Source organism: Pelophylax lessonae (genome assembly GCF_965119305.1).
Source record: "Pelophylax lessonae genome assembly, chromosome: 10".
NCBI classification, from domain to species: Eukaryota; Metazoa; Chordata; class Amphibia; order Anura; family Ranidae; genus Pelophylax; species Pelophylax lessonae.
Window position 1 is genome coordinate 168,975,817 of NC_138777.1, and position 17,684 is coordinate 168,993,500.

The 17,684-nt window shown below is 44.6% G+C and overlaps 1 protein-coding gene across 1 annotated transcript in view; it reads left to right on the plus strand.

Moving 5' to 3' along the window:
- The first annotated feature begins 3,909 nt into the window (after nt 1-3,909).
- The window catches only part of NXF1 (nuclear RNA export factor 1), a 90,640-nt gene continuing 76,865 nt past the window's right edge, over nt 3,910-17,684 (plus strand). Inside the window, exon 1 of the mRNA XM_082271079.1 lies at nt 3,910-3,987. Within this exon, the coding sequence (XP_082127205.1) occupies nt 3,960-3,987 (28 nt within the window). The 5' untranslated portion in view covers nt 3,910-3,959. The remainder of the gene's footprint in view (nt 3,988-17,684) is intronic.

The following is a 17,684-nucleotide window of genomic DNA, read 5'->3' on the forward strand; positions in this document are numbered from 1 at the left end:
GGCCAGTGGCAATATGGCCAGCAGGATCCAAACCTGCCCTCATGGCAACCTGATTTCAGTTACCAGCAACTTTAATTTTTGTAACCCCCTATTATTTATTTTACCCCTGTTTGCCAGTTTCTAGTTTAATTTTGTCCAAATGGAACTTTTTTATGTTTAGTTATACGGAAAGTATTGATGTTTTCTTTGGTTTTTTTTTGCTGAGATACAAAAAATAAAGAAAATGAAAATAAAAAATGGCCTATCTGAATTTGTTAACATGTTTAATATTGTGCATAACCTGAAAAATATGTTTTAGACATTAATTCATACAAGAATAAAGGGTCATATCAATAGTTAGATCTTTGGTGTGAAAATACAAAAATAATGGTGAAGAGTTCAAATTATTTAATTATAAAATTTGATAGAACAGATAGAATAGACAAACATTATCTTCATCATAACAGAACACATGCCTTTTTATTAGAAAAGTATGGCATTATGAGCAGCATCTTCCTTCTTCTCACATTTATCAAGATGAGCATGTGCTCCGCATTTCACCTATTTCTTGGACTTCCGCGAGCCGAAAGTTCTTTCTGAATAAAATGTTGAGTTTACTAGAGAAAATTCTTCCGGGAACTCATTTGGTTTGATCATGCGTGTTGGGATTTGTAGCTGTGTGTCGGCCGAATTGTGTACTGACAGGCGAACAATCGTCCGTTCTGGTGTCCGCAGACAAAAATTTTCATGTTTGCAAGAAAGACTTTTGTCCGCGGATTGTGCGCAGACATCTGTCGGAGGCACCATGCTAACACGCGTACAATCGGCAGATCTTTCGTCCGCCGACGTTTGTATGCCGACGATCGGTACGTGTGTACGGGCCTTAACAGGTTTTCTTCTAAGATTGCCCTGTATTTGGCTCCATCCATCTTCCCATCAACTCTGATCAGCTTCCCTGTCCCTGCTGAAGAAAAGCATCCCCACAACATGATGCTGCCACCACCATGTTTCACAGTGGGGATGGTGTGTTCAGGGTAATGTGCAGTGTTAGTTTTCCGCCACACATAGCATTTTTCTTTTAGGCCAAAAAGTTCAATTTTGGTCTAATCGGACCAGAGCACCTTCTTCCACAGGTTTAGTGTGTCCCCCAAATGGCTTATCGCAAACTGCAAACGGGACTACTTAAGGCTTTCAATTTAATTTCTTACCACAATTTCTTCTTACCACTCTTCCATAAAGGCCAGATTTGTGGAGTGCACGACCAATAGTTGTCCTGTGGACAGATTCTCTCACCTGAGCTGTGGATCTCTGCAGCTCCTTCAGAGTTAACATGGGCTTCTTGGCTGCTTCTCTAAAAAATGCTCGCTTTGCCCAGCCTGTCAGCTTAGGTGGACGGCCATGTCTTGGTAGGTTTGCAGTTGTGCCATACTCTTTCCATTTTTGGAGGATGAATTGAACACTGCTCGTGAGATGTTCAAAGCTTGGGATATTTTTTTTTTTTTATACCCTAACCCTAATTTAAAACTTCTCCACAACTTTATCCCTGACCTGTCGGGTGTGCTCCTTGGCCTTCATGATGCTGTTTGTTCACTAAGGTTCTCTAACAAACCTTTGAGGGCTCCACAGAACAGCTGTATTTATACTGAGATTAACCACTTTATGACCGCCTGACACAATTATACTGGGGCGGACAGGCAGCCGTTCCTGCGCGAACCACTGTAGGTATACGTTGGTCGCACGCAGGGAGCTAGTAGGCGAGTGCGCGCAGCTGGTGGCGTGCTACTGCCCCCGCTCGTCAGCGGGGAAGCCGATACAGGGGCAGGCAGCTCCCATTGCCGCCTGACACCCGTGATCGTTCCCCGCTGAGAGAGAAGGATGGGCAGCTGTTGTAAACACAGCCGGCCGTTCTCACTGGAATGATCATAGAGCCCCTGTGATCCTTCTATATAGGATCGGAGGTCTCTATAGTCATTTCACAAGCCACGCCCCCCACAGTTAGAATCACTCCCCTAGCCTCACATTTAACCCCTTGATCACCCACAATGTTAACCCCTCATTATTACAGTAACAGTGCATATTTTTAGCATTACTGTAGTAATGTAGTAATGTCACTGGTCTGGCCGAAAGTGTCAAAAATGTCAGTTAGGGGTCCGATCTGTCCGCTGCAATGTCGCTGTCCCACAAAAAAAAAAAAAAATCGCAGATCGCCCCCATTACTAGTAAAAAAAATAAAAAATAAAAATCAAAAATCTTTCCAATAGTTAGTAGACGTGATAACTTTCATACGCTTATTGCGTTTTTTTTTTTTTACCAAAAATATATAGCAGAAAACAAATTGGCCTAAAACGTTATATGGCAGAATGTAAAAAATATTGTTTTTTTTTTTTCAGAATTGTCGCTTTTTTTGTTTATAGCGCAAAAAATAGCAGAGGTGATTAAATACCACACAAAGAAAGCTCTATTTGTGGGAAAAAAAAGGACATCAATTTTGTTTAGGTACAGCATCGCACGACCGCAAAATTGTCCGTAAAAAGTAACGCAGTGCTGAATCGCAAAATATGGCCTGGTCATTAAGGGGGCAAATCCCCTCAGGTCCAGAAGTGGTTACAGTACACACAGGTGGACTCTATTAACAAATTAGGTGACTTCTGAAGGCAATTGGTACCACTATATTTTAGTTAAGGCATCAGAGGAAAGGGGGCTGAATACAAATGCAAGCCACACTTTTCACATATTTGTAAAAAAAAAAATTAAAAATAATTTATCATTTTCCTTTACTTCACAATTATGTGCCACTTTGTGTTGGTCTATCACATAAAATCCCAATAAAATACATTTACTTTTTTGGCTGTAACATGACAAAATGTGGAAAATTTCAAGCGGTGTGAATTAGTGATCGACCGATTATTGGCAAAGCCGATATATCGAGGGCCGATATGCACTTTGCCCGATATATCGGAATCAGCCTTTTGATTTACCGATATTTTGGGAAAGTGCTTGTACCGGAGTGATGCCTGCAGCTAGAGGCATCACCCTGGTACCGGTGTCCATAGCCGACGGTCGGCTGCCTTGTAATGACAACCGATGCGGCTGAGAAGCAGCTCGGCTGTCATTCCAAAAAGCGGGAGCGGACGTTCCGCCTCCTTCCGCGGCTCGCCCGGGTCTCCCGTCCCACCTGGAGACCCGGGCATTATACCTCCACTGCCGCCATCTGACCGGGTCTCCATCTGCACCGCCGTCTGACCGAGACTCCATTTCTTTGAATTTGGCACCGCCGAGTACCCAGAACATGACATCACTTCTGGGTACTGGCGGCGCCGAATTCAAAAAACTTACAGCATTCAAAACAGCCAAACTTGGCGTTTTGAATGCGTTTGAGGGCAGAGGAGGGGTTTGGGGTCTTTTAGACCCCCAGATCCCTCAACCACAGTACCTGTAGACATTAAAAAAAAATATATATATATATATATATATATATATATTTTTAATGTCTGACAGTATTGGCCGATACCGATGACCAAAATATCAGTATCAGCGGTAAAAAAAACAATATCGGTCGATCAATAGTGTAAATACTTTTTCCAAGGTACTGTAAAGTGGGCTTAAACTACAACAAAAGCACAGAGCCCTGTTAAACATACAGGAGTGCCTGAAAAGACTTTCACACAATAAAAATAATGACATCAATGTGCCCGTATTTAGGAGACCACACTAGTCAGCCTATTGAAAAATCTCCTATAATAAGGAAAGTCCTCAGAAATCCCCGTACTCTCAGCGCTGGGAAGGACATACTGAACACAGGCACTCCTTTGCGGACATGCAGTGAACGTGTCTTCTCCTCTAGTGTTCGGCCTTGTGTTCTCGGCCGTGCGTCATTGCTGGCGGGAAGCCCGGCTGGTTGCCTCGGTGATTTGTGGAAAGGTTTGGGCGGGTTCTTCTTTCAGGAAGTGACGTAGTGACCGTATTCCATCGAGGTAAAGATGGCGGAAGGTGGCCGGAATTATATCGGTGAGTGATTTGATTAGTGCGATTTACCGGCGACCGAGCTCAGAGGTGATTAGAGTCAGTGACCTCAGCTCACCGGACGCTTTGTAGTCCATTATGTGTGTGTAGGGCGGGGCGGTATGTGGGGCTGGAGGCCTCTGGGACTTGTAGTGTGGACACACCGCCATAGGTGATAGAAAGCTCGCCACTTCTTCCTGCTTTCCAGACATGAGACAACCCGTAGCCCGCCTCCATGTTTTTATTACTTGGAAGGATAGGAAACCCAATGATTTAGTTGTCCCCCCCCCCCCCCCCAAAAAAAAAAATCCCAATCCAATGATGTCCTGATAAGAACTGTTACTGGTCTCCTTATGTCTCATCACATGGCAACTGCAGATCCAATAGAAAGGAACCAAGATGGCCTCTTTCTTGGCTGTAAGGATAGGAGGGATTCGTTCTGCTCTAAAGCTGTAATAAACCCAAAAACAAAAATGTTTTCAAGAGGAACTCTGGTTGTTTCTAAAAAATAAATAAATAAAAATCAGTTACAAATATGTAGTTGCTGACTTGGACCCACTTAAAGCGGAGTTCCACCCAAAAGTGGAACTTCCGCTTTAGGGAGTCCTGATCCCCCGACATGCCACATTTGGCATGTAATTTTTTGGGGGGGGGGGGGGGAGCGGGTACCTAGTTTTGACAGGTACCCGCTCCCACTTCCGCTCGGAGCGCCGCGGCGCCCTGAGCGGAAGTTCTCCTCTCCCCCCTCCCTCCCTGCAATCTTCTGGGACACGTCAGAGGTCCCAGAAGATTGCCGGCCAATCACGGTGCGCAGCGCGACTCGCGCATGCGCAGTGGGTACCCAGCTGTGAAGCCGCAAACTGTAACAGCCGGGTGCCCACAGCAGTGATGCCGAGGGAGAGAATCGAGGCTTCCGGCGGCCGCATCGCTGGACCATTGGACAGGTGAGTAAATGGCTGGAACTCCGCTTTAAAGAGGTTGTAAAAACCTCAAAACTTTTTTTTTTTCTGCAACCTGAAAGAGAAACCCATAATGAGCTAGTATGCATCGCATACTAGCTTATTATGCAATACTTACCTTAGAACGAGCCCCCGCCGTTCCGCCCGCTCACCTGTATGACGGGCAACATGTCTAGTCACCGTCTTCCGGGATCGCGGCATCCGGCCATCTGATTGGCCGGAGCCTCGGTGACGTCACTCCCGCGCACAGTCACGGCACGGGGCTCTGAAAAACGGCACAGCGGCCGTTCCTTCAGAGCGCATGCGCCAGTGACGTCACTGGCTGCATGTAAAGTAAATATCTCCTAAACGGTGCATGTTTAGGAGATATTTACAGTACCTATAGGTAAGCCTTAATATAGGCTTACCTATAGGTAAAAGTGTCAGAGGAGGGTTTACTTCCTCTTTAAGGGTAATCTGTAAGGCCCCTTTGGCACAGTCTGTTCCGCTGACGGACTCCATTTTTCTCAGCGGGGGTCGATCCCCGCTGAGCAGGCGGATGACAGCTCAGTCTCCGCTCTGTGTGTGGAGACAAAGGTGTCAGATCCCCGCTGTCCTCTATGGGGGAATCGGATGAGAACGAACCGCCTGTCTGAATCGCCAGACGGATGGAAAATAGGGTTTCCGTCCGAATTTGACATATCTCCGCTGCCCCATAGAGATGCATGGGGCATCCGTTCAGATCCGCCTGAAAAACGGACAGGCGGATCTGAACAGACCGTATGTATGAAAGGGGCCTAAGGTGAACTTACACTGGACCACATACCCCCGCTGTCAGACATCGGGACGCGCTTCACCTAGGGTTGCCTCCTCATCCCTTTAAACCAGGACACATATGAATTACACAGGTTCTGAGGCTAATATAATACATATAAGGCACTAAGTGAGTTTAATTACCACCTTAATCAGCCACAGAACCTGTGTAATTAATGTGTGTCCTGGTTTGAAGGGATGAGGTGGCAACGCTAGTTTTACCGATCTGGGTATTTGAAATCCTCCTGGCTTTTTCTCCTCCAGCGCTGACGGAATGGGCTAGGCGGATTCTGATTGGTCAGCACCGTTGCATGTATTAGAATGCCTCCTATTTGTACACACTGAGAGATATGGATAGGAGATTTGAGATCACCGGACTGGTGATGCGGGGGAATCACAGAACTCCGGTACAAGGGGGCGTTCATTCTAAGTTCACCTTACTGATTTTCTGTAAAGGTGAACTTACACTTTAAAAATAAGTTCCTATGCTGTTTAAAACCCAGTGATATCACTGCTCTGCCTATTTTAGGCACTGCAGAGTTTGTAGAGGCGGATCTCCACCCAAAAAGGGAAGATGAGAACATGAGATGCGCTGAAGATATAATGTACAGTAACTGTTTTTTTTTTTTTTTTTTAAATTATTCCGCAAAATAGCTTATTTTATAGCGCTGCTGGGAGCTCCCACAACCTGCCTGGTGCTCTCCTCCCTCCCACCGAGCACTACAGTGGGAGGGGCCGAGATTCCCCGCTGGCGTCAGCAGGGGAGAGAGGAGGATAACGGTGGGAGGTCACTTGATGCCCTGTGGCACTGTAAATAAGGTGTTTTGCAGAATAATTTTAAAAAACACAGATACTGCACATTATATAATCCTGTAAGAGAGGGGATTACAGGATTTCTCAGTAGTAATGTTACAGCTATAGGGGCGAGGAGGAAATAGATCACACAAAGACTCCGGAGCTGACAGGCAGGGATGGAGGAGGAGAGATGAGAGCAGCGGGATGACTGAGGCACAAAACATGATCCCAGGTAATTATTGATCAGCAGCCATAATTATTGTGGTCAGCACACCAAGGGGGACACAGGAACAGGCAGGATCAGCCAGGTTTTTTAGAACATAGGGTCAGCTTTAGTAACATGTTGCCTGTTATGTAGTCCATTCACTCTTTCTACAGCTCTGAAATGTACAGAGTTACGGGCCCAGAGCAGTAGCAAGAGTGCGGGAGCATGACATTGCACCTGCGATCCACTGATCAAGGGTGCAATGCTCTGTAGGCTCCTGAGAAATCAAATTGATGTACCTCCTAACGTTTTTTTTTGCTGCAAACTTCTCCTTTAAAGTACTGCTTCTGGGTACTGACTGCCACCTTGTAAATGATCCCGTTAGTGTAAAAAACAAAAAACAAAAAAAAACTGAAAGCCCATTCTTAATTTACTGCTATCATATGACATTGCAAGCCCGAGTCTTCTGTGTGCTTCCTGGAATGGTCCTCTTTAGGGTGTCCATGTCACTATCTGTGAGACATGGACACTTCATATGGATGGCCGCCTACAGGGTCCTCTCCGGAGAGAGAAGGGGACAATGTCATTGCAGTGGAACGGTGGTCTTAGAGCACCATCGCAGCTCTGGATCAGCAGTCCTGCACATTGGTACCGGCAGTAGTGAGGAACCTGGATGGGGAACTAGGTTGAGGATTTCTGCCTTCATTATGGGGGGGATCTGATAGTGTGGATTAGAAGAACATACTGTTAGTTTTTTTTTTTTTTTTTTGCTTGGAGTGAGGAAGTAGAAGAGTATATTATTATACGTAGAAGAGGCAGTACTGCCTTTGAAAGGAGGTGCAGATGAAAGAAAAATGTACAGCTGTGGCTGTTTTTATCCTGACAGCTGCAGCTGGCACATATCAGTAAACCTGAACAGTGCCTGCATCTTATTGGTTGCAGTCACTGCTTGGCTAACAGTTGTCTGCCTGGCTCAGATGATTGGCGGGGGTAGCAGAGAGGGTCACCCAGTTAGCAAATTTTGTCCAGGTCATCTGATAGTGTGTACTAGAGCTTCACGATTAATCGTTAAAAAAATCCCGATCTCGATTCACCCACCCTCACAATCCTAATCCAGTTTTTCCATGATTCATATCGTGTAGCTCTAGTGTGTACTAGCTTTGTTTCTGCACCCCTAGTCTAAACAAAGATTTAAAGTGATTATTTTTTATTTTATTAACATGTCATACTCGGCTGCTCTGTGCAATAGTTTTGCACAGAGTAGCCCCGATCCTCCTACTCTGGGCTCCACCCCCTGCCGAGTGCCACTAGCTATTTGGGGCACTTGTGTGCACTTGCTCAGGAGTCTCACTCTGTGTCCGTGTGACACACGGGGGGGGTTTGGGGCTTGGCCCCACTCACTGGCTCGCTGGGAGCAAATGGCTCCTGCTGCTGTATCTGAAACAATGACGAACGAGAGAGACTTGGCTCACGTTCATGTTTGGCTGGGTTGACATCAGGTGGCGGAGGGGTTGGGTGTTCCCAAAAACATGGTCTTAATGGGAGCGGAAATTAAATTTTGTTACATTTTTGGAGAGGTTAAAGCTGAACTATAATCTTTTATTTTTCCCTCCCTTGCTGTTCTTTAATCCCATGAAGAGTAACTGCGCCAATTAAATTTATAACTAAAAATTGTCAATTTTTCATAACATGCCGAAAAAGAATGTGGGATGGGGCACTATAAAATGTTGACACTACTTTGAATTTTTTCTTTTTTATTGAACTTTTTTGCTATTACAAGGGGTGAACAGCATCTCCTGTGATATCATGGGCTATGACAGGTCCTTGTTATGGAGAGATATGGTGTATATTAGACCCCAGATTTCTACTCTGCTCTTCGAAGCATCTGATCAAATCAAGAACGAAATCCTTGTCCCTTCTGTTTTTCAGAGTGGGAAGAATAATGGAAGTTCCTCTCACTCAGTCTAGGGAATCTGATGCGACCGATTGCATCATCATTGGGCTTCACGGTGGGGCAAAAGAGCCTGGTAAAAGCATTGGGGGGTTGAAAGGTGACCCTCTTGTGCCACCTGTAGAAGTGATCAAGCTGCTGTATAGCCACTTGTATCAGTTTTACTTTGTAGGGAATCATCGGCTCTAAAGAATGATATCTCAATTATCGCTGCAGTGATGACCAAGATTAACACAATTATCAGAGGATGTATATATGCGGACGGAAAGAGGTTAACTTTTTGAACCAGCTAGGGGAGTGGTATAACTAAGGTTTAGATATGCCTTAGAGCAATGTTCTAAATAAAATAAATTAAACTAGCTTCTTTGATAAGAGGAGACCCCTTATTCATTGCCTTGAAATGCCTTTGCAGCGTTGCAGGGTCTCTCCAGTGTTGCCAGCTATGTAATTCAAAAGAGGGGCAGCATTACTAATTGCAATGCAGGTGTCTAAGAAACCATTTTGGAAGTACGCACATTGCACTGTAGAATGCGATGGTTCAGTGCGTTTGCTGTGGCTTTGCTTGACTTACTGTAAGTTCGGTGTTGGTATAAAACTGCTCTGGGCTCCTGGAGTGCAGCAGAGCCTCTTTATAGGCAACTATGGTCTATGGACACTGAATGGAGCCAACAATTTTATTCATGAGGTTAGGTCAAGTGTATGTAATAACAAAAAACTATAAATTAAAAAAAAACCTACAAAAAATATACACAAATATATAAAATGATTGGGGGTTCTAAGTAATTTTATAGCAAAAAATACAGATTTTTACCTTGTAAGCAACATGCAGTATCTCACCAAAAAAAAGTACACCCCCTCACATTTTTGTAAATATTTTATTTTATCTTTTCATGTGAGAACACTGAAGAAATGACACTTTGCTACAATGTAAAGAGTGTACAGCTTGTATAAGGCCCCTTTCACACTATTGCAACGCAATTTTGCCGCGATTTCGCGGCACGATTTTTGCCGCGATTTTGAAAGCATGGGCAAGGCTATATGCCTCAAAATGCATTAAAATCGTGGCAAAGTAGTGCAGGAACTACTTTGAAGTCAGTGCGACTTCAAAACGCACTGATATGAATGGGGCTCATTGAAAATAATGTAAAACGACCTTTGCGGTCCAAAATCGCGGGACAAGTCGCACTAGTGTGAATGGGGCCTAAGACTCGATTCACACTGCCGCGACTTGTCAGCCTGACAAGTCGTGGTCCCTCGCGGTCCATTGACTGCTACAGGACCGGTTCTAATAGGAGCGACACAAGTCGCTCTGACTTAGAAAAAGGGTCCTGTACTACTTGGGGGTGACCTCGGAGCGACTTTCATAGACTTCAATTATATGAAGTCCGTGCAAGTCGCGGTGCACAGGACTTAAGAAGTCGCCCCCGAAGTAGTAGAGAGTCGTGTCGCCATAGTGTGAACTGACTCTTACAGTGTAAATTTGCTGTCCCCTCAAAATAACTCAACACACAGCCATTAATGTCTAAACTGCTGGCAACAAAAATGAGCACACCCCCTAAGTGGAAATGTCCAAATTGGGCCAAAGTGTCAATATTTTGCATGGCCACCATTATTTTACAGCACTGCCCTAACCCTCTTGGGCAGGGAGTTCATTCACCAGAGCTTCACAGGTTGCCACTGGAGTCCTCTTCCACTCCTCCATGACGACATCACGGAGCTGGTGGATGTTAGAGACCTTGTGCTCCTCCACCTTCTATTTGAGGATGCCCCACAGATGCTCAATAGGGTTTAGGTCTGGAGACATGCTTGGGCAGTACATCAACTTTACCCTCAGCTTCTTTAGCAAGGCAGTGGTCATCTTGGAGGTGTGTTTGGGATAGTTATCATGTTGGAATACTGCCCTGCGGCCCAGTCTCCGAAGGGAGGGGATCATGCTCTGCTTTAGTATGTCACAGTACATGTTGGCATTCATGGTTCCCTCAAAAAACTGCAGGTCCACAGTGCCGGCAGCACACTTGCAGCCCCAGACCATGACACTCCCACCACCATGCTTGACTGCAGGCAAGACACACTTGTCTTTGTACTCCTCACCTGATTGCTGCCCAACACGCTTGACACCATCTGAACCAAATAAGTTTATTTTGGTCTCATCAGACCACAGGACATGGTTCCAGTAATCCATGTCCTTAGTCTGCTTGTCTTCAGCAAACTGTTTATTGGCTTTCTTGTGCATCATCTTTATAAGAGGCTTCCTTCTGGGACGGCAGTGTGCAACGTACAGTCTGAGCACTGACAGGCTGACCCCCTCACCCCTTCAACCTCTGCAGCAATGCTGTCAGCACTCAAACGTCTATTTCCTAAAGACAAACTCTGGATATGACGCTGAGCACATGCTCTCAACTTCTTTGGTCGACCATGGCGAGGCCAGTTCTGAGTGGAACCTGTCCTGTTAAACCACTGTATGGTCTTGGCCACCGTGCTGCAGCTCAGTTTCAGGGTCTTGGCAATCTTCTTATAGCCTAGGCATCTTTATGTAGAGCAACAATTTTTTTTTTTTTCAGATCCTCAGAGAGTTCTTTGCCATTAGGTGCCATGTTGAACTTCCAGTGACCAGTATGACAGAGTGAGAGCGATAACACCAAATTTAACACATCTGCTCCCCATTCACACTTGAGACCTTGTAACACTAACGAGCCACATGACATCGGGGAGGGAAAATGGCGAATTGGGCCCAATTTGGACATTTTCACTTAAGGGTGTACTCTTGTTGTTGCCAGCGGTTTAGACATTAATGGCTGTGTGTTGAGTTATTACACTGTTATACAAGCTGTACACTCACTACTTTACATTGCAGCAAAGTGTCATTTCTTTAGTTTTGTCACATAAAAAGATAGAATAAAATATTTACAAAAATGTGAGCAGTGTACTCACTTTATTGAGATGCTGTATGTCAGAAAAAGGCTAAGGGCTCTTTCACACGGGCGTTCCGCATGTCCGCAAATCATCCTATTTTTTTTGTGGATGATATACGGACATAATGTATGTCAATGGCATTGCGGATATCAGCGGATGGTCATCCAATTTTCATCCTTTCAGTTTTTAGGAACGGAACACCACCCTATTTTTGTTCCGTTTAAAAAAACTGAACGGATGCAAAGTCGGATGTCATAGGTGTCATCCGCTGACATCCGCAATGCCCATAGACATACATTATGTCCGTATATCATCCGCAAACGGATGGGATGATATGCGGACATACGGAGCGGATGACACAAGTGTCATCCACTCCGTGAAAAAAAAAAAAAAAAAGTGCCGGAGCGAATCGCAATGCGGTCCGCTCCGTATGAAAGAGCCCTTAGGCTCCAGGGGGTTAAGTCAGGATTCACGTTTTAGTGCTCATTGGGTTGTCAACACACCAGAATGAGCAAAAAACCTGGATGTGCTTTGTTTTTAGCAACACAGTGCAGCGCATACACAGTAATGGGTTACAGCCCACTGAAATACAGATGTGTTGGGGTGCACCAATGCACACAACATATAGGGGTTAATCTTGCACGTCCAACACTTTCTCTGCAATTAACACACTTGCTTTGAAATGGACACATTCAATTTTGAATGCACCACTGAATTTCGCAGTTCAGGAAAAATGCAAAACATAAAATGTAGCAGATACAAATATATTTTTATTCTTCCATTTGTTGGCAATTTCAGACGCTATATTCAAATTATCATGAAGAGTCACCAGCAGAAAAGCTTGCTGCTATCTGACCACAAAAGTCAATGTTTGAAATAATCACCTCCACAATTTAAAGTCAATTTAAAACCAAGTCTTCTGGGCTGAAGAAACAAATTTAATTTTTTGGCTACAGATATCATGGGGAGCATGGTAATATGTGCATTCTGGTATTGTGTGTTGTACCCTCACCTTTCCTGTATACTGTGGTGCAGTGACCTTCATTGTGAATGGCACTCCAGTGCACTGTGCAGTACAGGAAAACGCACAGCATTACATCCATTTTTGTTCCCAAAGGAGGGTCGTGGGTGTGTGGGTTTTTTTTTTTTTTCCTCTCTTTTATGGTACATTGGCATTAACCACTTAACCCCCTTCCTGACCAGGGCCTATTTTGCAATTTGGCAACGCGTGACTTTAACGGACAATTGCGCGGTCGTGCGACGCTGTACCTAAACGAATTTGATGTCCTTTTTTTCCCAAAAACCGCTTTCTTTTGGTGGTATTTGATCACCTGTGTGATTTTTTATTTTTTTTTTTTTGATCATGCGCTATAAATAAAAAAAGAGCGTCAATTTTGCAAAAATAACAATATTTCTCACATTTTTTTTATATGAAATCCCCCCCCCCCAAAAAAAAAATGTAAAAATCAAAATTTAACATTTTAGGCCAATTTTGTTTTCTGCTACATATTTTTGGTTAAAAAAATCGCAAAAAGCGTATTTTGATTGGTTTGCGCAAAAGTTATTGCGTTTACTAACTAAGGGAAAGATTTTTCTTTTTTTTTTTTTTTTTTTAATGTGTAATGGCGGCGATCTGCGTTTTTTTTTTTTTTTTTTGCGGGACTGCGACATTGCGGCGGACAGATCGGACCCTTGACTGACATTTTTGACACTTTTGGGGTTACCAGTGACATTACTACAGTAATCAGTGCTATACATATGCACTGTTACTGTAAAAATAACACTGGCAGTGAAGGGGTTAACTTTTTTTTGAGAGGGAGGGGTTAAGTGTGTCCCTAGGGGCGTGTTTCTAACTGTGATTGGCTGTGGCATGAGCTGTAAGAACAGTGATCAACGGTCCTACATAGCAGAACCGTATGATCACAATTTTTACACAGAGGAGAATGACAGGCGGCTTTGTTTACATTAGCCGCCTGCCTTTCTCCCGGTGTAACGGACGATCGCGAGTGCCCGGCGGACATCGGGTCCGCCGGGCACACGGGTCCGGGGGGGGGGGGCTCGTGACCGAGCGGGAGCCCGCGACCGGCGGCGCGCTTGCTCCCCAGAGCCTCACAGGCTAGTGACGTACCCCTACGTCACTTTGCCTGTGAGGGGCTGACCGCCGCAGTATATGTACTGTGGCGGTCCGCAAGTGGTTAAGCATGAAAAGCAAATGGAGTATTAGTGTGTTAGCTGTAAAAGCATTTCAGATCTGATAATTAGTTACATGTCATTGCTGGCGATACTACCGTTGCCTCTGTTACAAGAACGTGTCATTAGTTGGATCATGTGCTTAAACAATGGCAGCATGCCATTCCTCGTGTGTATAAGCTGCTGTCTTTTATATTTCCATAAAGCCCTTTATATAACACAGCCTACTTATACAGATAAACCTTAGCTGCTGAGTCAGTCCAGTGCACTCCAGCCTCTGGCTGGTTCTGCCTGGTCCACACCTTTGTAACAATCATGCCGCTATTTAAATAATACTAAATCAAGTGATTCATAAACCAGGTATGTATTGTCACTTATAGTCCCGGGTTCTGTCATCAGAAAACTGTAGACTGTATAGCTGAATAGAGAAATAAACATTTTGTAAAAAAAGTAATACAAGTCTGTTAATGGCAATATGCTGAAGCTTCTTTGAATTAAAGTGATACTAAAAACTTAGGTTTTTTTTCTCGGGTCCCTTTTCGTCTCACTGGGCCTCCCCCTTCCTTTTGAGTGCCCCCACACCAAACCGCTTGCTAAGGGGGCACCCAAGACGAGTCACAGCTCTCTGTGCCCATTCAGACTGCTGCGACTCGCCCCCCCTCTCTCCTCATTAGCTCACTGACTTTGACAGCAGCAGGGGGCAAATGGTGCGGCGCTGCTGCCTTAGCCAATGAGTAGGGAGAGTCCTGGGCAGCCGAGACACTCCTGCAATATTGCTGGATTGAGATGGGCTCAGGTAAGTATTAGGGGGGGCTGCTGCACACAGAAGGCTTTTTATCTTCATGTATAGAATGCATTAAGATAAAAAAATACCTTCTGACTTTACAATCACTTTAAAGAGAAAAGATCATGAGTTTAAGACCTACAGTTATTTTGCTATTTTCAGTTTTCCCTTTTTTATATTATTCCTAGGTGATTTCCATAGGTTGCAGACAACCCATGAGTTGTCTCAGAGGAAACACATGATTTGTACTGTAGTTGTTTTGGCAACCGATTTAGTGGCTCAGGTAGTCTCCTGTGTGTTCCACCTGGCTTAATCTCAAAAGCCTTAATCATTTTTAGCTTTTCAGTGTCATAGAAATATGATAAAGTAACCAAAGGCAAGCTGAGGCTTGTTTATATAATATTGATCACAATATAGTCATGGTGATATAGGCAAAAAGTGTTTGCCAGAGCAAATATGTTTTTATTTCCTTTCTTTGTTACCCATAACAATTTAGCCACTTTTGGCTAATGGGCTTACAGTAAAACCTTGGATTGAGAGTGTTTTGCAAGACAAGCTATATATATATATATATATATATATATATATATATATATATAATTTTGACTTGATAAACAAGCGATGTCTTGATATACAAGTAGCTGAGTATAAAAGAGAAGGGAGGGGTCTCTAATGGTGCTTTTCCACTGCGAGTACCGGCTCGGCTCCACTCGGCACTGCTTGGCCCAGCTCGGCTCGGTTTGTTTTTCCACTGCGTGGTACCAGTCGGCATGTTTCAGCACTGTATAGGCTCTACTCGGCTCGGTTTGCTCTTCCACTAAAGTAGTAAGTGGGTGGGATTACAACGATTCTCTGACCAATCAGTGGCTAGTAGTGACAAACAATCAAGGCTGCATGCGAAGGATTGTGGGATATGGTATAGGTACGGCCTGCTTGGAACCCCAACCGAGGTGGTACTGTTTAAGCGAGCCGTACCATGTAGTGGAAAAGCGCCGCTGTACCAAACCGTACCGAACTGTTCAAACACGTACCATGCGGTACCATGCAATGGAAAAGCACCAAAGCGAGCCATACTGAGCCGTACCATGCAGTGGAAAAGCGCCGCTGTACCAAACTGTAGTGAACTTTTCAAACACGTACCATGCGGTACCATGCAATGGAAAAACACCAAAGCGAGCCATACCGAGCCGTACCATGCAGTGGAAAAGTGCCGCTGTACCAAACCGTACCGAACTCTTCAAACACGTACGATGCGGTACCATGCAATGGAAAAACACCAAAGCAAGCCATACCAAGCCGTACCATGCAGTGGAAAAGCGACGCTGTACCAAACCGTACGGAACTGTTCAAACATGTACCATGCAAGGAAAAGCACCAAAGCGAGCCATACCGAGCCGTACCATGCAGTGGAAAAGCGCCATAAGTGTAACAATATGTTTACATTCATAAAATTCTGCGCTATTACTGATGAAATGGTGAATCAAAAATATGTAAATAGATAAAAAACAAGCGGATCACGCAAACCTATAGAAAATGTTCATAAAGGTAATATTAAAAAACGTATAGCGATAAATAGTAATGAGTATCAAAGAAAATTCTTAAATCTGGGTGCACATAAATCCAGAAACATTTTTGAAAGTGAGAAGTCCATATGAAAAATCCATGAATATGAGAAAATCCAATGGTAAAACTTTGTGCTGTTTAGAAGAACCACAAGTCCCAGCATGCAGGTGGAGACGGCGCTCCTCTCACGGCAGAGAAAACAAATAGAAGCCCCCAGTGAAGCAAAGAGACAAATGGCTTCTTACCAGATGATGTTGGCTTCCAAACTAATGGAAAAGCCAAATGAGCATAATGTGGTTAAACCCATCAGGTGCAGATCATCAGAGAAGACCTTCAAAATGTATTCTCAGGAAGACACATGGGAGCCACATAGATGTAAAAAGGGAACACAGGGCAAATAGCGTGATACCATTTAAAACAAAGGTAATTTATTAAAAGTTATTACACTCATGTGTTCGCCCCCCCCCCCCCTGACTGACTACATGTAACTGAGGGGCCGTTGGGGGTCCCGGGAGTCGCGTGGCCACCGGCAGTTTCTTGTGGATGGCTGCTGATGAGCCTAGCGGCCATGTTTGTGTAGTGCGGTGGCCATGTCTTTGTAGTTTCCCATCAAAGTCAATGCGGCGGCCATTTTCTTGTAGATCTGTGGATCGCTGTTCGGCGGTGGGCCTTTAGTGATGGTGCCTGCGTTTCTTTTTCCTTTCTGATCGCCGCACGGCATGCAATTTGGCGCTCCTCAGTCGGTGGGGCTGAGTCCCTGGGGGTGTGCAATCTCTGTCTCTGTGCTATAGCAGTGCTTGGTGCGCTGGGACCTGTGGTGCCACTGCTGCTGCAATGGAGGGTATTTTACAGTGTTTTTTTTTTTTTTTTTTTTTTTTTTTTTTTTTAGAATTTGCTGGCGGTCCCTGGGTTAACCAAGGAGTCCCTGGAATGTGTGTCACCACCTGACCCAATCTCAGAAGTCGCGGGACCTCTGGGTCTGTCCGCCCTGGCAGCGGTCCTACAGTCACTGGTTTCCAAAGTTGATATGGCTCTTCAAAAGAGGCCTAGCAAAAGGTGCCCCTGTATCCTCTGCCTCCTCAGATTTTGAGGTTGATTTGGCCGCCTCGGATGCGAGTCGACCCGCTCGGTCTGCGTCCACGCACCCTGAGTACTCTGAAAGTGAGGATGAGTCCTCTTCCATTACAACCGCACCTAAAAAGGCGCTTGTGGAGGCACTGATTGTATCAGTGCGGTAAGCTTTAAAATTGGAAACACAACAAATGCTGGGTAAGCAGCGCCGGTGCAATTTGGTACCCGCAACCCATCCAAGGTGACTAAGGTGTTCCCCTTTCCTGCCTATTTAGACAATATTTTTGCAAGTCAGTGGGGGTTCCCCCGAAACGCATGGTTTGGGATACCTAAGCATAATTTAGAATCCCAAAACATGTTTTTTTTTTTTTTTTTTAACAGACCCTAGAGAATTAAAATGGCGATTGTTGCAATCTTTTATGCCACACTGTATTTGCACAGAAGTCTTTAAAATGCAGTTTTTGGGGAAAAATCACACTA